The sequence below is a fragment of the Cervus elaphus genome, chromosome 18 (genome assembly GCF_910594005.1).
Source record: "Cervus elaphus chromosome 18, mCerEla1.1, whole genome shotgun sequence".
Taxonomy (NCBI): Eukaryota; Metazoa; Chordata; class Mammalia; order Artiodactyla; family Cervidae; genus Cervus; species Cervus elaphus.
In genome coordinates, this window is record NC_057832.1 from 119,808,881 (window position 1) to 119,833,619 (window position 24,739).

The 24,739-nt window shown below is 42.1% G+C and overlaps 1 protein-coding gene across 13 annotated transcripts in view; it reads right to left on the reverse strand.

Annotated features, from left to right (window-relative positions):
* The window catches only part of KMT2C (lysine methyltransferase 2C), a 257,991-nt gene that overhangs the window by 233,211 nt on the left and 41 nt on the right, over window positions 1–24,739 (reverse strand). For 12 of the 13 annotated variants that reach the window (XR_006334856.1, XM_043871872.1, XM_043871877.1 and 9 more), the window contains one exon: window positions 23,799–23,960. Coding sequence is in view for 12 of the 13 variants with exons in the window: in XM_043871872.1 (XP_043727807.1) it covers window positions 23,799–23,959 (161 nt within the window). In the remaining variant the exon portion in view is untranslated. Of the gene's footprint in view, window positions 1–23,798; window positions 24,197–24,739 lie in introns of those variants that run through there. The other variant, XM_043871871.1, reaches the window with a different exon arrangement.

The window sequence follows — 24,739 nt, forward strand, 5'->3', positions numbered from 1 at the left end:
GATTTTTCTGTAACAGCACAGTGTCATCGATATCAATTAAACAGCATAAATGAGTGCACTTGTTTGTAGGGAGAACAGTTCACGTTCCACTTTACCACTAAGAGCCAACTGCCTGTGATGCAACAAGATGAGCACCTCATACATCATGTTTCAGCTAAGTCACAGGCACTTTTCCATTATCCATGAAATACAACAAACAGCTAAGAAACATCAAAAAATAATTTACCAAACTCCTCTCAAATCAAAGTATAGGAAGCTACTGCATACTTTGACACTTGAGAGAAATTACATCTTTGTTATCACTAACATGAAGTGAAGAAAACAATGATTCAGTGTTCTTTGGGCACTGGGTAGTTCAGAAAGGACTCTGCTTTATCAATCTTGTATTTATTTTCTGTTTTGCACAGAGGTCTAGATGTGTACATAAAGAAACCACACAACTAGAACATTTAACACTGGAAGCAGCAACTGTTTATTCTGAGATATACACTACCAAACAGTTAAAACTCAAACTAATTTTATTAAAATACACTGTTTCCAAACCAATGGGCCTTACAGAAAATAAGACATGTATTTCTAGTATCATTTAACTTTACTTTTAGAAAAGTGACCAGGCAGGATTTTATGCCCTGAGTTTAAAAAAAAAAATCTACTTATACTAAGCAGTGCAGCAGCTTCAATATATAATAAAAAATTATTCCAGATGATCATACTTAACATATACAACATGTTGTAAGAAAAAAGATGTAACTAATATCAGCTGAGGTTAAATACATTAAGTATTATATATAAATATTAAGTATTAAATATTTCAGAACTAGCAGTCTAAATATGAGTTCAATTGTAACATAATACAATTAACCCTATACTGTCATAGCTTCAGTTAACAAAAAAGGAACATGTATTTTAAATATTTAAATTCAACAAACTGTTTTTCTCTCAGCTTGAAACAAGTTCTCTAAAACACAATAGCTACAAAACAGTTTTGTGGTGTTTTTTTTTCCCCTTCTTCTTCTAATTAAATTCTAGCAGATAACCAGAAGAAATGTTAAGATGTTGGTGAAAGGACTAAAGATTTTACTTTTTTTTCTTTTTTAATTAAAACTGGTCACTAAATACACATAAAGAAATGCATTGAAGATTCTCAAACCTGCTATGGAATACTTGAATCAGAGTTGTCAAATTATATAAACATTTCAAAATGTGTCAAATTCATATTATCCATTGAAATATTTTACAGAAGTATACGTAGACTTACACAGAATTGTAACCAAAACACTGATTTATTCTATAATAGCTAGTCAAACTACTAAAGAAATGAAGTGAAAAATTTGGACAACCAAAGAAGGCTGTTAAAGATACTACTTTATTCCCATCACTCTCCAACCAAGCAAATTCCAAACCCAGAATATGAAACTTGTGTGATCTGTTCTTTCCTTATTAACAAACCCAGATTCGATGCCACAATAAAACCACACATCTCAATATCTGGTGCCATCACAGTTAATGCTTTAATACAGTTAAATCCATCATAGAGAACTGCAATGCTTCTGTTAGTTTTCCCTTTATTTTTTACAGGAACAATTCAAGCCAAGTCACCCTCCGGAACCAGATGCAAAAATACGACCCTCTGAAAAGAAACAGAACTTTCTGCCCTTGGGGCACTCTGGGTTCTGACTCTTTTTACTGTCATTTTACATTTCTGTACTCAAATCGTCTTGGAAAGCTGCTATCACCGCTCGGATCAGCCATATTACCCTCCCAGATCCAACACCACTTGATGAGAACACTTCGCGCTCCACCATCCACCCTTTGGCAGCTCTGTTCAGTACGGCAGGCTCCGTGGCTCCCAACCCAGACCTGCCAACCCCACCCCGTGCAGCGCCCGTCCGCACAGGACACAATAAATGAGCATCAACGTTCTTTCTTGCAACTTCGCCTACCGCTCTGAGGCTCTCCCGCCACACACACCCACCACCACACACACACACACAGACACACACACACACCCTACAAGAAAGGGGAGGGGTGGGGGTAGGTGGAGGAAAAGGCACGACTGGAGAAAGTAGATCCGAGCGTAGCAGGCGCCTCAAAAAGGTGGGATGGATTTCTTGAAAGCCCAGATCGGGAACCTTGCTGGAGACAGCCAACAGAGAAAGTCCCTAACGTTAACTCTTTGCTAACCGTTCACAGGACCTTCCCCCTCTACCGCTTCATTTCCAACAAACCAACAAGTCCATTTTATTGTTTTATACTATTTAATGAAATTTTGTTAGAAGTTCAGCATATGAAACAAAAGGAAACAGACACATTTTGCATTTTAACAACATTAAAACCTTGTTAACCCTACAGGTACATCTCCACCAATTCTTTCTATTCTATCTGGTCAACACTGAAATATTAGCAACCTAAAACGGTCTTAGAAGCCTACCAAAACTGTGCATCATTTTTGGGCTTCACTTGGGCATCACTCACCCACACCAGAGCCATTTTCCTCCCCATTTGACAAAGTTTTCATGAAACAAGTCTACTTAAAATGCAGCAAGTATATTTTGACAATTTCTTCTTACTCCTTTTATTTACAGGTGTTTATTATGGGGTTTTTTTAATGTAAGGTTTTTTTTAAAAACAATCTTTTTCAAGCCTCAAAACAAGCATCTGTAATTACAATTACCCTTGTCCTCAATAAACAAGCAATTCTACTTTTCCTCCTCAAACTTTCTAATCTTCTAGGAAGTTGGCCAAATATTTTCTGCTCCTGGCACTGAACAAATAAAAAGAAACACTATGTAACCTCAGCCTACATCTGTTGTTTTAATAAACTAGCTTAAATTATGACTTAACTGGTGGTCTTGGTTACTAAAGAATGCCTATTTTTAAATAAACAAATATTTTAAAGACTGTCAATATGTGGGTGGAGAGCAGGAAATAGGAATCAAGTTCTTAACTTTGTTTCCATAAAGGCCAGGTCAAGAAAATTTTTTTCCCCAGATCTGGTATCTTGTGAAATCTTACCAACTCAGAACACTGCTTACAGATAAGACCATCATCTTCCATGCAATATTCTCCAAACCTACAAAGTTATAGTAATCCCACTAAAATGCGGAATGATAAAATTAAAGGAGTTACCCAACCAAGAAAGCAGCCCTTCTATAAAAATACTGATCGCATGACTGATGCTTGTGCATACACAGACAGACTAGGTTTTTTGGTCAGAAGAAAACAACTAAAACATCAGAGGTCTATCATTTGATTATCACCAAGTTAAATAACATCATTCCAAAGGATTATCCGTAATGAACCTTGGATTTATTTTAAATGGTTTTAGAAGACACATGCAAAAATTTCTGTTTTTATTTCCACTGCAATGAAGGTTCAAATATGGATAAAATTCTACACATTTCATCTCAAGATTTTTATCCTAATTAAATTTACAAAAGTCTTTTAGAAAATGGATATGAAGCACAAAGACTGGTCAGTAGTGAAAACTACTCAATAAGATTTACTAAAAATAATGTATCTGGGGAAATACTCTTTGCAACCCCATGGACTGTAGCCTACCACACTCCTCCTGTTCATAGGACTTTCCAGGCAAGAATACTGGAGTGGGTTGCCATTTCCTTCTCCAGAGGATCTTCGTGACCCAGGGATCGAACCCGGGTCTCCCACATTGTAGGCAGATGCTTTACCACCTGAGCCACCAGGGAAGTCCCAAATAATTCTTATTATCTATCAAGTAACAGATTTCTTTCACTTAATCATTTTTAGTTTCACAGCCTTCCACCAAGGCACAAACTCTAAAACGCTGCACAGAATCTTGTTGGTGGCAGCAGATTAATCAAGCACCACTGCCTTTAATTAACTTACCGCTTCCCCTCACCCACTTTGTATTTCCCCTGGCTTCCCCACTACTTCCCCTAAAATCATAAATACCTACAAAACAAGCTATAGGCACAGTGCATGTGGCTGCTCTATAGCAACTGCCAATACAAACATTGAAGGGAAGAAAACAGTAAGACTCACAGAAAATAGGACTGTGCGGCAGTAAAGAGAACCAGTCTGTATTTATGTAATACATTTAATCATTTTTCATTTAGACTGTAAAATAAGTTAACTTCTTGATAAAAGAGGAACTCATTACTAATCCTAGGTTACTTAAAAAAAAAAAAAAAAAAAAACAAAGGAACACCACGGTAATTAAAACTTAAAGTTTCTCCTCCCAAGTACCGTGCCTGACTAATGAGGTAGAGAATAAGACTGAACAAAAAGGACACTAAATCAAATGTTTAACTTTCCAAAGAATCAAAAATCCTAAGGTGTCGTTACCCTAATCCACAATTTTTTTTAATTCATTCCTTCTACAATGACTTGAATAAAACCATAATGCATTAAAAGACATAAAACTAACTACACAAAAGATGATTTTCTATATAGCCAAAGGAGCCAAAACACTTAATGGAAATGTCTCAAAATATGTAATATAAAAAATTTAAATTAATAACATTAAAAACAGGAATGTCCGCGCTTTTCCAGTGGTTAAGACTCTGTGCTCCCAATGCATCTTGAAGTGTGAAGTCAAGTGGGCCTTAGGAAGCTTCACTACGAACAAAGCTAGTGGAGATGACAGAATTCCAGCTGAGCTACTGCAAAACCTAAAAGATGATGCTGTGAAAGTGCCGCACTCAACATGCCAGCAAATTTGGAAAACTCAGCAGTGGCCTCAGGTCAGTTTTCATCCCAATTCCAAAGAAGGACAAGGCCACAAAATGAACAAACTACTGCACGACTGCATTCATTTCACATGCAAAGTAATGCTCAAAGTTCTTCAAGCCAGGCTTCAATAGTATGTGAGCTGAGAATTTCCAGATGTTCAAGCTGGATTTAGAAAAGGCAGAGGAGCCAGAGATCAAATTGCCAACATCCACTGGATCATAAAAAAAAGCAAGAGAATCCTAGAAAAACACCTTTCTACTTCATTGCTACACTAAAGCCTTTGACTGTGTGGATCACAACAAACTGGAAAACTCTTTAAGAGATGGGAATACCAGACGACCCGACCTGCCTGCTGAGAAATCTGTATGAAGGTCAAGAGGCAACAGTTAGAACTGGACATGGAACAACAGACTAGTTCCAAATTGGAAAAGGAATACATCAAGGTTGTACATTGTCACCCTGTTTATTTAACTTATACGCAGGGTACATCATGCGATGTCCAGGGCTGGACGAAGCACAAGCTGGAATCAAGACTGCAGGGAGAAATATCAATAACCTCAGATATGCAGATGACACCACCCTTCTGGCAGAAAGCGAAAAGGAACTAAAGAGCCTCTCATTGAAGGCAAAAGAGGAGAGTGAACAGCTGGCTCAAAACTCAACAAACTAAGATCATGGCATCCGGTCCCATCACCTCATGGCAAATAGATGGGGAAACAGTGGAGACAGTGACTGACTTCATTTTCTTGGATTCCAAAATCACTGCCGATGGTGCCTGCAGCCATCAAATTAAAAGACATTGCTCCTTGGAAGAAAAGGTATGACAAACCTAGACAATGTATAAAAAGCAGAGACATTACTTTGCCAACAAAGGTCCATCTAGTCAAAGCTATGGTTTTTCCAGTAGTCACGTATTGATGTGAGAGTTGGACCATAAAAAAGGCTGAGCACCGAAGAATTGATGCTTTTAAACTGTGGTGCGGAGAAGACTTTTGAGAGCCCCTTGGGCTGCAAGGAGAGCCAACCAGTCCATCCTAAAGTTAATCAGTCCCGAATATTCATTGGAAGGATTGATGCTGAAGCTGAAGCTCCAAAACTTTGGCCACCTGATGAGAAGAGCTGACCCATCAGAAAAGACCCTGATGCTGGGAAAGATTGAGGGCAAGAGGAGAAGAGGGTAGCAGAGGGTAAGATGGTTGGATGGCATCACCGACTCAATGGACATGAACTTGAGCAAGCTGAGGGAGATGGAGCGTGACAGCGAAGCCTGGCGTGCTGCCATCCACAGGGTCACAAGGAGTCAGACACGACTGAGAGACTGAATGAGTTCAACCCTGGTCAGAGAACTAGATTCCACATGCGGCAACGAAGACCTTGCGCGCAGCCAAAAAAGAGAAGTTGTAGAGGAAAATTAACTTTACAAAAATAAATAAATAAAATAACATGTAAAACATTAAGAACACCCTCAACCAATGAACTATGGACAAAACATGATTGAACAATACACAAGAAATACAAGTAATAAAATTCAGAACTGCCCAGTAGTCCTACTAATTAAGTAAGCAAAAATTTAAGTATTGTTTCTCAATTATTAAACAAAGAAATAAAAAGGGTTCAGTATACCACACATGGCAAAGATCAATGATACTGGTCCTAACACACATTGCTGTCAACATTATAATTCAATTCATCCCTTTTGGGAAGCGTTTTAAAATAAGAAAGTTCACATTTAAGTAGAAACTTACAGAGTTAAAAGGCACTGTTCTATACAGGCTTTCTGAACATGTACCATCATTATTGCTCTCAAAGATCCTATGACAGGGATTTGATCATCATTCCCATTTTACAGATGCGTAAACAAACAGATTAAATAGCTTGTTGTTGTTCAGTCACTAAGTTGTGTCTGACTCTCTGCAACCCCATGGACTGCAGCACACCAGGGTTCCCTGTCCTTAATATCGCCTGAAGTTTACTCAACTCATGTCCACTGAGTCAGTGATGCCATCCAACCATCTTACCCTCTGCCACCCCTTTCTTCTCTTGCCCTCAATCTTTCCCAGCATCAGGGTCTTTTCCAATGAGTTGGCTCTTCATATCAGGTGGCCAAAGTATTGCAGCTTCAGTTTCAGCATCAGTCCTCCCAATGAATATTCAGGGTTAATTTCCTGGTTTTCCAGTGGATTGACTGGTTTTACTAAGCCCAATACCTAAAAAGTGATACAGCCAGAACTTGAGATCCAGCAGTCAGAACATTAGAGCTCCCTCACCTTTAAATATGTATAAAGAAATCATAAAATGCTTTTTTTAATTAGTAATCCTGCTTGTGAAAATCTATGTAATACATATAATCCAAAATATAAAAAGGATTTTATCTACAAAAATGCTGTCAAGCACTCTATGTGGCATAATAAGCAACAGTAATAATAACACGAAGAGAAGCCAGAGACGAAGAGCAGAAACTAACACAGCACTGTAAAGCAATTACGTGTGTGCTCGCTCGCTCAATTGTTTATAACTCTTTGCGACCCCAAGGACTGTAGGCTACCAGGCTCTCCTGTCCATGGACTTTTTCAGGCAAGAATACAGAAATGGGTTGCTAATTCCTACTCAAGGGTCTCTTCCCAACCCAGGGATCAAACCCACATCTCCTGCACTGGAAGCAGATTCTTTACCATCTGAGCCACCAGGGACGTCTACTCAATGGAAAATTAAGCACCTTTCAAAAAGGTTATAAAGACTGACAACATGAAATTTTTCTCTTACATGTTAAAGGAGGAAAGTAAGCTATAAAATCCTATGTATACAGTGATTAATACAATGAAAACAAAATATGCATATGAAAAAACTTGGAAAGAAAACATCAAAATTAGTGTCTATGTCAGAGTGGTATGAAAAGGAGTAAACTTTTCTTTTTCTCCATATACTCCATACTTTCTCCCTATTCCACACTTAATAAAATTTAAATGACAAAATTTAAGAAATAACAGATTTCTACAATTAGAAATTCATAATTTATATAATGACAGCAGAAGAAATTCAGGCTCAAATTAAAAAACACAATGTTTCTACATGTTTTAGTAAGTAAGATAATCTAGTTAAGACTTCAAAAATTTTAGAAAAGAATTGCGTGTATCATAATATAATCCCCGTCATGCTAATTTTAAACTAAACAAATTCTATTGTAACCAAAGCTCAAGTTAATTCCAACCTATCACACTATCACCTCAATGCCCTTTATTCCAAAGAAAAGGCCTACTTTGACAGGAGCCTCTTAATAACACAGGTAGGTAAAAGTTACCATAGGGGTTTCCTCGATGGTCCAGTGGTCACGAATGTACCCTGCAACGCCGGGGACACCTTGCAATGCAGCCTAGAGTCTGTGCTCTGCAACAAGAGGAGCCACCAGTGGAAAGACCTCCCATCCCAACCAGAGAGCAGCTCCTGCTCACCACGGCTAGAGAAAGCCTGCACACAGCAAGGAAGACTCAGTGCAGCCAATAAAAAATATTTCTAAAATTACCATGAACTCTTATCAAAATATCAAAAATATCAGCATTAAGAACTATAATGAGAGCTCAAAAATACACATCCAACATGAAATTTTGGCAATAAAACAGCCTAAAAACCCTTTTTTAAAACTTGAAATGGGGCTTTCCTGGTGGCTCCGTGGTGAAGAATCCGCCTGCCGATGCAGGAGACCGGGTTCCATCTCTGGTCTGGAAAAATCACACATGCCTCAGAGCAACTAAGCCCGGGAGCAGCACCTGCTGAGTCCACACGCTGCACCTACCGAAGCCCGAGCACCTAGAGCCTGTACTGCACAACACGAGAAGACACTGCCACGAGAGCCTGTGCCCCGCAGCCAGAGAGCAGGCCTGCTCGCCACGACCAGAGCAAAGCCCACGCCGCAGCAGACACAGCACAGCCAAGAGGAAACAGGTGAAAAGACAGACCGACCAACCTTGACATGATTATTAAGTTCTTTATCCAGCATCATTTTGCAATGGCAGCACTGGGTCAAGCATGGTATCAAGACTCTCAGGACACTTGTCACCAACACTGCACCACTGCAGGGCTTCCACAGCCCAGCGACTTCTAGGGGGATTTCTCCCTGCCTCAAGAAGGATGAAACAAAAGATACAGTGGTTCAAAAAGAAGCGTTAATTGGAGGAGTAAAGAGCCACTCAGAGGCCAGTAAGTGGGCTTTATGATAAAGACAAAGAGAAATGAAGCCAGCAACAGAAAGAGAATAATTCCTGATAAAAATTTGTTACTGAAGGATGAACAGCTAACCTTCATCACTCTTTAAAAAACAACAACAAAAAAAAACATAAACATAAGACTATCCCAAACTTTGCACTCTGTTTACTGGGGATACAACTTTGAAAAACCAAAGGCTCTACCTTCAAGCAGCTCACGGTGTGATCCATCACCTCCCTCCACTGTGTCCTGGCTAACCTGCAAAACTCCCGAACCCCACAGCAGTTCTACACCCCAGTGGAGAACTTAACAGAAGGCTTGTCACGAGCACTTTCTCATTAGTTACATCTGAAGTACTGAAGTTTGTGGAAATCTACTTTAAGTTGGGGTGGTTTAAGGCTATGCCTGTAACAACCTCACTTCCACTCAGTGTATTTCAACATGCTTTCCTGGGTACAATCAGGATATATACTCTGGAATGCACACAGTCCCCTGAAATCTGAATACTCGTAAGAGAACCTGGCCTTGAATGTCATCACCAAGTGACTTCCCATGAGAAAAAAGCACTGATGCCGTTTACTTCCTATACTACTCCCTTCCAGGACTCAGTTGTGAGGAAGAACCTCCATCTCAGACTTCCCTGGTGGCTCATGGTAAAGAATCTGCCTGCCAGTGCAGGAGACTCGGGTTCGATCCCTGATCCAGAGGATCCCACATGCCGCAGAACAACTGAGCCCCTGTGCCACAGCTACTGAGCCCATGCTCTGGAAAGGACGGGCTCTTACTCTGGAGGCTATGAACCCCAAAAAGGTTTCAGATGAGCTTCAGGGGTCCTGAACTCTCCTCCTTAAATTCTATAAAATGTATATACCTACACTCATGAATGCATCCTTCTGTGGAAAGTGAGGATATTCCCAAAGGACTCTGTAACCCAAAATAAGACTGTTGCTGTCGGCACCAAACAACATGGGTGCCAACTCTTGGCCACCCCATGGACTGTGGCCCGCCAGGCTCCTCGGTCCATTGGATTTTCCAGGTAAGAACACTGGAGTAGGCTGCCATTTCCTTCTCCAGCAGATTTTCCCAACCCAAGGATCGAACCCACATCTCCTGTGTCTCCTGCAATGGTAGGCAGGTTCTTTCCCACTGACCTACCTCAGAAGCCCCCAAAACAGATTAAGAGCCACCCAAGATTTAATTGCACCCACACTCTGATGAACTCAGATCAGTTAAGCTGTTTTCCTTTCTTAATCCTTGTTTAATCTCTACCTATTTAATGCTAATAAAACTTACCAACACTAAAAGTGATTGGTGTATCAAACACCACTCTCTAAGTGCTTTACACACATTAGTTTATTATTTAAATTCTTACAACTCAGTGAAGTTGGTATTATCCCATTTAGCAGATGAAACAACTAAAGCACCAAGAAATCATCTGCCAAAAGTTACACTGCGACTCTGTCAAAAACTGTAAAACTCCTCAAAATGAAATATGGCTGTTATCTTGTGTGCACATTTCCTACTTCTAGCTACTGGGTCTTTCTGTTTAACCCCCACTTTAGTCAGCAAGAAAAATGATTTTGTTGTCAAAAGACCTATCTCTGCTAGGCTGCCAGTTACACAGACAGATCATTCAAGTCAACAAAGACCTTAAGTTCCACAAGTGTTGGAAGATGAACTTGAAAGACATTTTGGCCAGGATAAAACTTGGTCTGGGATTTTTAAGGTAAGCATCTGATCAGTTAAAAGATTACCTGTTAGAATGTAGAAAATCCTGAAGAACCTACCAAAATACACTAAAACTAATTAAATGCAGCAAGACAACAAAATACATGACATACACAGAGACTTCAGGAATTGATATAGATGATATATATGATACTTCAGGAATTGAGCCCAATCTCTCCTACTACGAACCCCCACCACTGCAGAGCCCTCCCTAAACAAAGTCAGCCTATCTTTTAAAAAAAAGTATTCCTAGCAATAATTTGTAAATAAAATTCAAAAAATTCCTTTTATAACAGCCTTGAATTAAATACTTAGGAATAAATTTAAACAAACAAAAAAAGCATAAGATCTGCACACTGAAAATTATAGAATACTGCTGAAAGAAATTGCTGTTATTTAGTTACCAAGTCATGTCCAATTCTTTTTGACCCCATGGCATGTAGCCTGCCAGGCTCCTCTGTCCAAGAGATTTCCCAGGCAATAATCCTAGAGTGGGTTGCCATTTCCTTCTCCAGGGTATTTTCCCAACCCAGGGATCAAACCCATGTCTCCTGCAATGCAGACCACCAAGTCACCTGGGAAGGCCTGAAAGAAATTAAAAACGACCAAAATGAAGAGACATATGATTTCATGTACGGGGTAAGGAATCAATTCCCTCTAAACTAATCTACAGATTGATTATAATCCCTGTCAAAATCCCAGCAGACTTTTTTTGTCGAATTTGGCAAGCTGACCCTAAAATTTACATGGAAATGCATAGGACCTATAACGGGCAAAATAATTTTAGAAAAGAACACTGGGAGGAATTATACTACCTGATTTTAAAACTTACAATAAATCTAGAGTAATGAAGATTATATACTATTGGCGTAACAACTGGCAAAAAGATCAAGGAAACAGAATAGAATCCAGGCTTCCCTGATAGCTCACGGTAAACAATCTGCCTGCACTACAGCAGAAATAAACCCGTACATTTATAATCAAGTGATTTTCAAAAAAGGCGCCATGACAACTCAATGAAGAAAGGATAGTCTTTTCAACAAACTGTCTCAAAATAATTGTACTTTCACATGCAGAATAACTAACTTAGACCTTACCTCATACCATATACATCCACTGAAGCCTGCGTGCTCTGGAACCCAAGAGCCACAACTACTGAGCCTGAGTCACAAGTAGAGTCCATGCGCCTCAATAAAAGATACCACTTAAAAAAAAATAATAAAAATAAAAATAAAATGGTGAAAAAGAGACACAGAAATACAGAACAGACTTTTGAACTCTGTGGGAGCCTCCAACCAATTTAAAAAAAAAAAGAAAAAGAAAAAAAGAAAATGGTGAAAAAAAAAGATACCACTTGATGCAACAAAGATCCCGGATGCCACCACTAAGACCCGACACAGCCAAATAAATACATTTTTTAAAAAATGGAAAGAACAATGTAGATGTCAAACTTTTCTGATGGCACTTCAACTTTTAATACACAAATTGAAGATACTAGAATAGATGATTTTGAGGCTCTTTCTAGTTCAGGGGCTGGATAATCTGAAAATGGAAGCTAGGCAAGTACTATTTCTCAATGGAAAAAACTATGGAAGGTCAATTATACCTCAAAAACAGACAAACTCAAAGAAAAAGAGATCGCATTTGTGGTTATCAGCAGTGGGGACTGGGGGAGGGGAACTAGACGAAGGTAGTCAAAAGGTACTAACCTGCACTCATAAAATAATTAAGTACTAAGGCTGTAATGGGGCTTCCCTGGTGCCTCAGCAGTAAAGAATCCACCTGTCAATGCAGGAGATGCATGTTTGATCCCTGAGTCTGGAAGATCCCCTGGAGGAGGAAAGGACAATCCACTGCAGCATTGTTGCCTGGGAAAACCAACGGACAGGGGAGTCTGGTGGGCTACAGTCGATGGGGTCACAAAGAGCTACTGAACAATAACAACAAATGTACGGTACAACATGATTGATATCACACTCCTGTATGTTGTATATGGAAGTACTGAAAAAATCCTACATGCTCTCATCGATGACGAGGAAAAACTCTTTTGCCTTTTTTATCTGTATAAGATGATGAATGTTCACTAAACTTATTGTAGCAATCATTTCATGATGTACGTTAAGTCAAATCATTATGCCATACACACCTTAAAATTATACAAGGCTGTATGTCAATGATACCTCAGCCAAACTGGAAGAGAAAAAAAACAGTATGGTAAATCACTTTGGGTTCTCATTTAGGTCCTTGTAACAGCACAAATGGGGAATCTATACTTCCTCCATACCATCTTCCCAATTGTTACTGGCAAGGCTATTTTTCTAACAAAGATACAAGGCTTTTCTCCTGTAGCCACCATCAATGGCACCCTGTTGCCTATGGTAAAAAGTCAAACTTCCCAATTTACTTTTCCTTCCTCATTTACTCACAAAATGGGCTGGAGTTTCCTTCTCTTTCTTTGGTAAGCATTTTTTCCAGCTTTCTTGGAGCTATAATTGACAAAATTGTAAGATATCATTGATGATTTGATATACGTATCCACTGTGAAAGGATTCCTCCCATCCAGTTAGTTAACACATCCATTACCTCACATATATATGTGTTTGTGACAGACATTATTTTCCTTCTACTCTTGTAGCAAAATTCAATTATATAAGAAAGTGTTATCAATTATAGAAATCACATTGTACCTTAGAACCTCAGACTTTATTCATCTTACAGGTGAAAGTTGGACTGGAGTTTCTTGAACAGCAAAAACCAGCAGCAGAAAAAGCTGGATTTAAATCCTGACTCAGTGACTCACCAACTACGTGATCTTCCTGCAATTTAACTCGTTCACCTGTAAAACTGGAACTAATGATTCCACTGATGCTACTCTTGAGTTTCAAAAGAGATCACTTCTCTGGCAGGCACCAAAGCGCCTAACCCAAAGCGACCACTGGGTAATTGTTCCTACCTGCCTGTTCCCTTCAATCCAGTTTGTTTCTGTTCTTCAAGACTCCACTCAGATGTCTTCTTTCAGGCCCCTGCCTTGAAGTCCCTCCTCCTCTAAGCTTCGCAGCACTACACGTGGTCGTCCACTGTAGCATCTGTCACTCTGCAGTCCAGTTGGCAGAATGAAATGAGGGTAGGGACCGCATCGCATCTTGGTCCCCCTAGTGCACAGCGGATGCTCGGTAACATCTTCCCTGGCTGAATAACAGAAACCACACAGACAAAGAAACCCTGACTGAAAATAAGATGCATGCTTTAAGAACTTACTTTGAGAGGGAAAGATTCTAAGTCACCTCTAACCTCACTAACGTTACACAGCGGTTTTATTACGTGATCCCTTCTGTTCTGTCATGGAGGCTTCCCTGATGGTCCAGACAGTAAAGAATCTGTCTGCAGTGCAGGAGACCTAGGCTTGATCCCTGGGTCAGGAAGATCCCCTGAAGAAGGGAACGGCAACCCACTCCACTATTCTTGTCTGGGGAAATCTCGTGGACAGAGGAGCCTGGCAGGCTTCAGTCCATGGAGTCGCCAAGAGTCAGACACAGCAGAGCAAGTAACACTCCTGTCATGTGGGTGGGAGAAAGGCAGAAAGCATGAAGTACAGTAAAGGAAAAAAGAATCAAGAGCCCAAGCCCCATGCTTCTTATTTTATTTCTATCTCTACAAAACGTTTTTTATATCTACAGTACTATTAAACACACCCCTCGATATGTTGTAATACAACAGTCCAATAGATGGTCAGATTCAACTATAGGTAACATACTCCAAGGTCAAAGATGAATTTTTGGGGGCGTCCCTGGCAGTCCAAGTAGGTAGGATTCCAAGCTTCCACTACAAGATTCGACCCCTTTGGGGAACTAAGATCCTGCATGCCTCTCAGTGCAGTAAAAAAAAAAAAAAGTTCAGACTAAGTTTGAGTTAAATGTTACTCTGTGTGGCATTTACCAGGGCTCTTCACCAAGTATTTCCAGTTCTCTCTCCAGAAATACCAGGGGATTTCATTTCCTTACCCCCTTGAAGTTAGATGCTACAATGTGACTTTCTGGGTCCAACACATGCCCCTTCTGGAGTCTCTGAGCGTCAGCACAACCTGCCGTGTTCTCCTGTCGTGGCAATTATGAAAGGCAGAGATGCTGTCTGCCCGCACCTGGCTGGAGGCGCTGTAGAGGAAAGCTCCCACGCCAGCCCATGATCAGTGTGTGGCCTTGGCGAGAAATAAACCTCTGCTGCCTGAACACACTAAAAACTGGGGTTGTTTGTTACCCCAGCACACTCTAGATATTCTGCATACACATAAAGAGGAGGTTAGTATTTCTCTATATACACATAGTCCAATCTATACTGTAACAACTATATTTTTAAACACCATTTAAATTCCCCAATAATAAAAATCCATCTCTACTTCAAAGCACCCTGGTGAAACGAGGAGCAGAGGCTTAACTGGCTCATTTATATATCTCACAAGGTTGCACAGCAGAAACCAATAAAACATTTCAAAGCGGTTATCCTCCAATTAAAAATAAATTTTAATAAATTTTTTAAAGTATCTCAGTAAAAGCTGGAAAACAATAATTTTTATCATTTGTATCTCAAGTATTTTTTTATTCTTGAGTCTCTGACTCCACAAAGTCATCTGCTTCCATCCTATACTGCTATGTGACAAACCACCAGAAAAATCTAACAGATTAAAACCATTTATTTGTAATTTTGCAATCTGGGTGGGGCTGAGCTGATTGGGCCTCTGCTCATCTCAGTGGAGTCAGTTTTGAAGCTGGATTCAACAAGCAAGACGGTGAGGGATTAAACTCAGCTGGGAGACTGAGTTATAACTCTAAGTCAGTCTAACAGGAGAAAAACTAGGCCATACTAACCAAATGCTTCGACCCTAGGAGAACAATTCACTGATGAGAGTTCTAAGGTGAAAAATATGGTTATTCTTTCATATGTTTCATATTGTTATTTCACATGCAACCGGGTGGTTACTCCAAACACGTCTGCAAGTCATTAGGATCCCCAAAGATCAGGAAATCAAGGAAGATTTTTTTGCTAGGCTCCACTAGAACACTTATGAACCAAACCACACAAACTTCACCATGACAATCAACTATATTGTTACTAATGTAAATTGGTTACATACACTAAGGTGTAAAGATTAAAAGTGATTCAGACTAAAAAGACTAAGAAATCATTTTAAAACCACCTAATAATTCATCTCATTTAGGGAGACCTACTAATAAAACTGTGGTCAGCAGAGATGTAAAATAAAAAGACCACTATGACAACATTCACAAGTTTGGGTAATAAAAAAAATTTTTAATGATTTTGTAATAACATTACTACATATATTTTTATACATACATAGCTTCTAAGGAGTTGCTTTGGTTGTTTCTCATGTGTTATTCATAATAAAAAACATTCTATAGAGATTTCTGCTGATTAAGCTTTTTTGTATTTTCTCTTTATCAGGGATAGCTGTGTAGAAGGGCACTCTTTATCACCCACCTCCCCCTACCGTAACTACTACCTTATTTCTGACACCACGGTGTTTTTGAAGTGAGTCTGGTACCTCATCACAAGTCAGCCAGTAACATTCAATGACGTCACAATAACACTTGATGATCACTGATGACAGTGGCCATAACACTAATAGCAAATTCTTATAATACCACCTCAGGCTAGCATTTCCTTTGTGCCAGACATGGTCTGAACTCTACACATATATAAACTCACAACAATCCTAAACTAGATGTGGTAGTAAGAACACTTTGCAAATGAGGCAACAAAGGCACAGAAAAGTTACTTCCCAACAACAAATAGTTAGCAAGTAGTAGAACCTAAATTTGAATTCAGGTGATCTTAGTTCGAGAATCAGTAATACCCCAAGAACTTACTTTCCTCATTTGTAAAGAGAGATTATGGTTTTAAATTTATTGGCTTTTTAAATATTGCATAGATGTACATGAGAGTATATGTATTAATATTCATTACATATTCTTCCAAATCATTTTCTATACAGGAAATATACACATAGTTTGTGTTTGTATGCTTTTTACAAAACAGAGTTAGTAATAAACTTACTGCTTTGCAACTCTTGAGAAAATTTTTCCAGAAGTCAACAGATGTATCCCAGATATGCTCCCATTCTGGTACCCACAGGTCAACCTCTCTGTCCTGACAAAAACTATACGATACGTGATCCTGCAATCCCACTCTTGGACATATATCTGGAGGAAACTAACTTGAATAGATACACGCACTCCAATGCTCACAGCAGCATTGGAAGCAACCTAAATGTCCATCAGCAAATGAGTGGATAACGAAGACGTGGTATATACACAATGGACTATTACTCAGCCATAAAAAGGAACAAAACAAAGCCATTTGCAATAACATGGATGGACATACAGATGATCAGACTAAGTGAGGTAAGCCAGAGATATCATGATATCACTTATATGTGGAATCTAAAAAGATAATATGTGAACTTTTTTAAAAAACAGAAATAGACTCACAGACATAGAAAACAAATCTATGGTTACCAAAGGGAATGGGGGGTGACAAATTAGAGGTTTGGGATAAACATGTACATACTACTATGTGTAAAATAAAAACCAATTACATCACATTGTTATGCAACATATACATAACAATGTATAAGTAAACAACAAGGATCTAGAACTATTTCAGTATTTTTAACCTATAACAAAAAAAGAACCTAAAAAAGAATACACACACACATAACTAAACCACTTTGTTGTACACCTGAAAGTAACACAACATTGTAAATTAATTATACTTCAATTTAGAAGAAAAACGGTTTAAAAACAAAACTACGTGGTAGTTCATGGATGGGCATTTTGTTCTTGCCAATTTTTCTCTACTAGCTTTCTACCTTCCTTTACTGCCATGAGCATGTCTACATGTATATACTGGCCCATTTCTACTGGGAATATATTCTGATCTCATTTCTCATCTTTATAGCCTTTCTTGACCCTTTTCCCCCATCTCCTAAGGGTAAGTGAGCATTCTAAGCCTTTTACTATTTTCCACACATTCTCCACAGTCTCAGTGATTTCAAGTAAATCATACTAGGGATTGATTCCCAGGTGGCTCAGTGGTAAAGAATCACCTGCCGATGCAGGAGACGAGGGTCGATCCCTGGGTCGGGAAGAGCCCCTGGAGTGAGAAAATAGCTACCCACTCCAGTATTCTTGCCTGGAAAACCCCATGGACAGAAGAGTTTGGCAGGCTACAGTCCATGGGTCACAAACAGTCGGACACAAGTGAATACACACACATCCTAAGCTAGCTCCTAAACTCTACTCCCAAACCCTCCAATACTCTAGACATTTCTATTTTGTAGACATCTATGCCAGGCATCATCGAGTATCAGAGTGCCTACATTCAACTGTAAAAAGGACGCAAAATACAGAATAATATAATAATAGCCATTCTTGTCCTCAGGAAGACTGCAGACATCTACTTTTAATAAAATAGTCCAGGTATAACGCAGAGATGAAAAACTTGTCCACTGGTGGTCTACAGATTAAACCCAGCCCACAAGGTATGATTCCAAATAGCATTTTAGATCTTAATTGAAAATACTTAAAAGTCAAGAGATTTCACATGAACATCCACGTTTTCAACCTTTGTTGAAAAACCAGGGTATCTAGCAACATCTTACAGTCTCACATGGCAGCCATCAGCCACAACTGTCTCTCAGCATCTCCTAAGCAAGGTACAAACACCCCTAAGACTCTTCAGACTGTTTTTACTCATCATTTTCTCCCCAACTTAAGGCCTCAAAGATATCAGCTGTCATTCAGGAGCTTACAATCCGCATGCAACTCATTTAAATTACCTACTTGGTCCCTGTAAACAGTTTACAATGCCTGAACTATAAAGCCCAAACTCATTACCCTGCATTCAAGAACCATCACAGTTTGGCCCCAAACCCCACATTAAGCCCCTGATCTAGTCACACCCCACCAAGAAAGCACCTTTTACACTTCCCTCAATAATTTTATTCACTCTGCTGCCCCAGAACACCCTCTCAACTTTCTTCTCACCCGATTGGCTAAATGTTATCGACTCTTCAAGGTATAATTCATGCACTGCTTCCTCCACATTTCTGAGGACCCTTTGGGCCACAGTAAACCTTCTTCCAGATTTGACTGTCCCTCCTAGCATACATTTGGCACTTACATGCTCTTTGAATAACGTGTCACATGAAAGATCTAAAAAGTTACAGAAGAGTATTTCTCAAACAGTTGCCACATTTGTGCATCATACATAGTTACTGCTACTACAAAATTAATAGCAGAAGCGCGAAGTCAAACAATTTTCCTGTCTTTTATACGAAGCTTTTTCTAGAGAAAGTGCAAAAAGAGCTGTGTCATTCTTCCTTCTCTTAACCTGTGTTCTTAAGTTCTTTAAATTCTCCAAGTGGAGAGACTGACACTGCCAATTACAAATTCAAGATTAATCTTTCTACTGAATATTCACACTAACCACAAGTATACATTTATATGCATGCCATCACCAAAGAGAAGAAAAAAAATCCTCCCTATTTCACTCCACAACTTTTGAACTTACACTGCCAAGAAGTTCTGAAAATAAACACTGCAGCACAAACATGATACAGAAAATGTTAAAATAAAGGAGGAAGGGATTAATCTGCTTGTTGAAATTAAAAGATGGGCCAAAACAAATTTTTTTATAAAAGAGAGGGAGGGAGGATGGGAGGGACACACACACAGTTTGGAAAGTTTATTCTGTATCAACTAAAAATTATGTTCAGTCCTAATGTCTCATAGATTTAAAACTATGTCGAATCCTGTCAAGGGTTTCACACACCTTCTCACCAGGTGAGAGCATCTGAAGTTCTCTATAACTAAAAACTGATCATTTCCATTTTGGAAGGTCAATGATGTTTCAATGAAGCCCCTCAGTCCTAACCACAAATGCCTCAAGTATACAAGGCTGAACAATCGCTCTCTGCCCAGAGGAAATCTGACTATGGCCTGGGGAATAAATATGCAGTTTTGCAACAAGGTGAAGGAGAGGTTAGAGGAGTGTGTCTTGTCACCCTGCAAAGTGACCACAAATCTGGCATGGCAGAATTAACTGACAATAGGAAAATGTACTAAACCACTCTTTGTAAAATGAAAAAGCAAATTGTTGTAATACTTTTAAACTTACATGGAAATCCATGTTGACCAAGTTTACATATTAATAATTATATCAAATATAATTTGTATTTTAGACTAAAAATGCATTCTGAAAGACAAGAGATTCCATAAAGAAGACCAACAGCAGGGCAACAGCAAACTAATGAGCCCACCTCAGAGAGAAGAGAGGCTACCATTCCAGGATCAGCTCTTCAGGTAAATTAAAACATCTCAGTGCCCGTTAAGTGCTAGAGACCAGTAACTACTGAAAATTCCCACGTATCTAATTTCGTGAAAAGAAAAAACAACTATCATAAAAGTTAAAAATTTGCATCATCTCAAAAAGCACAAATAGTGGTATCCCTCAACTATAAAACTGCTGTTTTATGAAACTGCATATATTATAACGTAATACAGTTTTTTTGTTTGTTTTTGTTCTGCTGATTTCAAGTTCACAGCCATGGAAATGAGAACTCTGAGTGGAAGAGGGAAATGTGCTTACAGACACAGGAGAGCAACAGTCCCGTGCAGCACCGCCATGTTTGCTGGTCCCTTGGAAGACATCACTGGTTATGCCTCCCTTTTTTCCACAATAATGCTCAAGGTGACTTTCTAATAACACTAACTGACCTCTGCAAAGAAACCTGGTTCAGGGTATAAGAAGTTTATTCAGAAAAGGTCAAGAATAGAGCCTCAGAAATCCTATCCCCGCCACCTGCTGCTTCTGCACCATCCCCACACCCACCCCCAAGCTGAACATCAACTTTACTGACTTGGTAAGAAACAGGGTGATGGGACTTGGTTTCCCAACTGAGTGATGGGAATATATATTCTCAGGAAGAAGAGAACAAACCAAAGCTTCAGGAAGCGTCTCCTTAACCTTAACAGAAAAATAACTCCAGGCACTGGTAGTGCCTGCCCAGCAGCAGGAGTTTCCGCACCAATGGGAAGACCTGCACCTCCGATAACGACCAAGCGACAGACAGTCCTTACTGCGCCAAAGAACTTTTAAACATGTGCAAACTTCACCGTCCCACTTAGTATTTCCCCATTTTCATACCCACTTTTCAAACTCTGCCTCTAAGATTAATAACTTCAGTTCAGATTTCTTGATTTTAGGTTGTAAACATATATATATAGTTTATTTAGCTGCATCAGGACTTAGTTGCAGCGTGCAAACTTAGTTTCGGCATGTGGAATCTAATTCCTTGGCCAGGGATTGAACCTGGGCCCCCTGCCCTGGAAGCTTGGAGTCTTAGCCACTGGACCACTAGGGAAGTTCTGTATACATAATTTTAAAGTGCCAATAGTCACTATAAAATCAGTAACTGCATATGTTTTTCAAATGTGATTAAAACATAAAAATGATCTAACACTATGAGAAATGTTTACCTAATTATTAAAAAAATTTAAACTCAAAAGAATGTGTATTTACTATCCATTGTTAGCTTTTTCTTTTAATCCAAAACAAATACACTAACCTACTTTTAAAAAATACTACCATAAGGCCTCTTCTCTAGGGTAAAACAACCCACTTACTGATCATCTAAATAACACTGACAATTTAAACATGTTTATCTCCATTGCATTCCACAGAAATACTAATCTTCATTTCTGAGGTAATTATTTGCAATGCCACATAATTTTAATATTTACAAACCTAATTTACATTTGTTACACATCAGTTTCACTTTCAGGGTCTGTACTACCAAGCTAACTACATGGTCTTTTCTGCATGTATCTTGGTACAGTATGGATTTAACAATTGAAAACCCCTCTCCTTGCCTCCCATTTCAGATATTAGCTTCCCTTTACGTGTTTCTAAAAGGACTTGAGTTTATTTCCTTCTTCAAAAGACACACCTAATTTTAAAGAATCCACTAAAAAGTTTGGAGTCACCCAAGTTACCACTAGACTTAATTACCTGTAAGAACTACCATGCCAGTTTTCAAACCTAAAAAAGAAAACTCTCAAAGACTTAGAACTGCTCTAAGCATCTTCCAAAGTGTTTAAATTTTTATATTGATATACTACTGTCATTCTGTAGAAAAGTTTTAATCTCTCCAAGGACTACCTTTTCCTCCTTCATAATAATAAAAACTAAAATAATAAAGTGACAATACCCTAAACCAACCTTTCTTCCGGTGTCCTCGGAAGCTGCACTAACACAAATGAGATCATTGCAATTTCAGGCGAAGTGTACACGTACACATGCACACACACACTTGCATGTGTAGGGATGAGAACAACACCGATAGGTCTACTCTTTCTAGGGTAAAAATTGAAAAACAAGTCTAAAACATGTAATAATCCAAAATTAATGTTCACAAACCATGCAATAGTGAAAATGGTAAGTAATGAAGTTAAAACCCTACTGTGGCCTCCTATGTGTTGCTCTAAAGGATACTCAAAAAGTGGCAAAGAAGTTTAAAATTACTTAAACCTGCACCTTCCCTCTCCAGATTTGTTACTACAGGAATAACAATGGCATTTTTTATCAGACACTACAATGCGAGTGATACAGTAAACCCCTAAGTTTGTATCACAAAGGAGCTAATGCAATAGTGTATACATCCTGTACTGGTTTCCCTCGCGATGTGTCACAGCTAGGTAAGAGCTGGCCATAAAATATGGAGGCAAGTCGAAGGCCCTGAATCGCTTTCACAGTAGGAGGAAAGCAAAGCAAGAAAGAGCACATATCCAGTCCAGGGCTTCATGGGGTTCCCACAACCCTGTTCTCTGCCTGGGTTCACGCTCCTATTTTTACTATGTATCACCAAACGTTAACAATGCTATTGCTAAATGAATGCACCCCATTCGAAGAAAAAAAAGCCAAACTAGAACAAAAACCGAGAGAATCCGTAAGTGAGCTGCTCTCCACGGCGTCCGCTGCACCCTTGCACTAGCAGGAGACGACCATATAATGAAATGAGTAAGCACCCAGGCCATTCTACAACTCCGAGGGCGGCCACGGACCTGCTCGGCACCCTCGAGAGCCACGAGCGCTCGGCCACTCCCCGGTACGAAACGGCTTTCTAGATTCCACGGGCAAAGTTGTCCGAGAACCATACTGCAAAAAGGCATTTCTAACCACCGAAAACCGGCGCTGCCCAGCCCCGAGGTGCCGGCGCCGAAGCACCCGAGAGCTGCTCCGGCCCCGCTCACAGCTCGGAGGCGGCTCCTCGAGGCGAGTTCGGTCGCGGTTTCCATCCGTCCGGAGCTGCACCAACGTGCTCCCCGCGCTCGGCCGGCGGTTGGGAGCGACGTTTCCAAAAACTTGGCGCTCGCGGTCCCCGCGCGGCCACCACACGGAGTTTGAGTGGCTCGGGCCGGGCGTTGCGGGCCGGGCGGGGGAGGGGAGCGGCCGTGAGACTTCCCGACGCGCCGGCTAAGCCCCGGAGCCCGGGGCTGGCGGGGGTGGGGAGGCGAGGAAAGTTAAAGCCGCGGCCGGCTGACAAAAGCAGCCCGGCTCCGGCCGCAGCCAGCCGCCCGCCGGCCGGCCGGCCGGGGGACCACCTGGCCCCGGCGTTTTGACAGCTCGGCGAGCGCCCGGGGGTGCCGAACGCGAGGCCGGCCCCGCGACTCCCTAGCTGCGCCTCGGGCTGGGACAGCCAACGAACCGGCGAGGCCCAGCGGCGGCTAACGAGATAATTCTCCAAACACAGAAGCCCCAAAAACCGCGGCGCCGGGGCCCAAACTAAAAAAAAAAGTAAAGTGTGGCGGCGGCGCGGGCCGTCGGGGGCCCGGCCGCGAAGGGCGGTGCGGGGCGCCCGCGGGAGGCCGGGCGCCGGCGCGCGGGGCGCGGGGCGGGCGCGCGGGGCGGGCGGGCGCCCCCGGGGCCCGGAGCCGCGCGGCCGGAGGAGCCCCACCCCCACCCCGCGGGGGCGGCCGGGGGCGCGCGGGGGCGGCGGGGCCCGGGGCGCGTCGGTGACAGCTCCGGGCCGGCCGCCGCCGCCGCCGCTGGCTCCCGGCCTGGCTCCCTCACACTCAACTTACTTCTTTCTGGCTCTCTGGAAAAGGGAAGCGCCATCTTTGCGAGGCCGGCCCCGAGGTCTTTTGTCTGCGGCTGCGGGGCTCGGGGCCGGGGCTCCGGGCTCCTCGGGGGGTGGTGGCGGCGGCTGCGGCTGCTCCGCGCTCTTGTCCTCCTCCGACGACATCCTAGTCACCAGGAAAGACACATGGATCCCGGTCCTCCTCCTGGGGGGCTCCTCCCGCCGCCGCCGCCGCCGCCGCTGCTGCTCGGGTTCCTCCTCCCCGGCTCAGCCTCTCGCATTTCCCGCAGCCCCGGGAGCAGCAGCAGCAGCAGCAGGTACCGGGAGAGGCGGCAACATGGAGCGAGCAGGACACGCACTCACACACATACGCGCGGGCGCGCGCACCTCGGCGCGCAGGGGCCGGGCGGGGGGCGGCGGGCGGGGCGGCGGGAGGGAGGGGCCGGGCCGGGCCGGGCCCGGCCGGGGCGGGGAGCGCGGGCGGGGCCGGCGGGCGGGCGCCGGGCGGTGCGGGAGCGGGCGCGGGCGGCGCCGGGCGGGGCGGGGCTCCTGAGGGGGTGGGGGCGGGGGGGGCGGCCGGCCCCGGGGGTCTCCGCCCGCGCCCCTCCCCCAGGCCGCCCGCGGCGGGGAGGAGAAAGGGGCCGCGGCTCGGGGAGCGGCGGCCCCGCGGGCGGGCGGACGGGCGGGGGTCGCGCCCCCCGCCGGCGGCCCCTCCCCTGCGCGAGCCGCGTCAGGCCGGGCGGCGGCGGCGGTGAAGTTTTGACAGCTGCTCCAGTTGTTGTTGTGGGTTCCGGGCTGCGCGAGAGCTCCGGCCCCTCAGCGCCCGCGCCCGCCCTCCGGGGCTGGGGAGGAGGAAGTTTTGCGGGTGTGCGTGTACCACACACACACGCACACACAGACACACACACACTCGACCGGGGCCGTCGCGCGAGGGCAGCCGCCGGG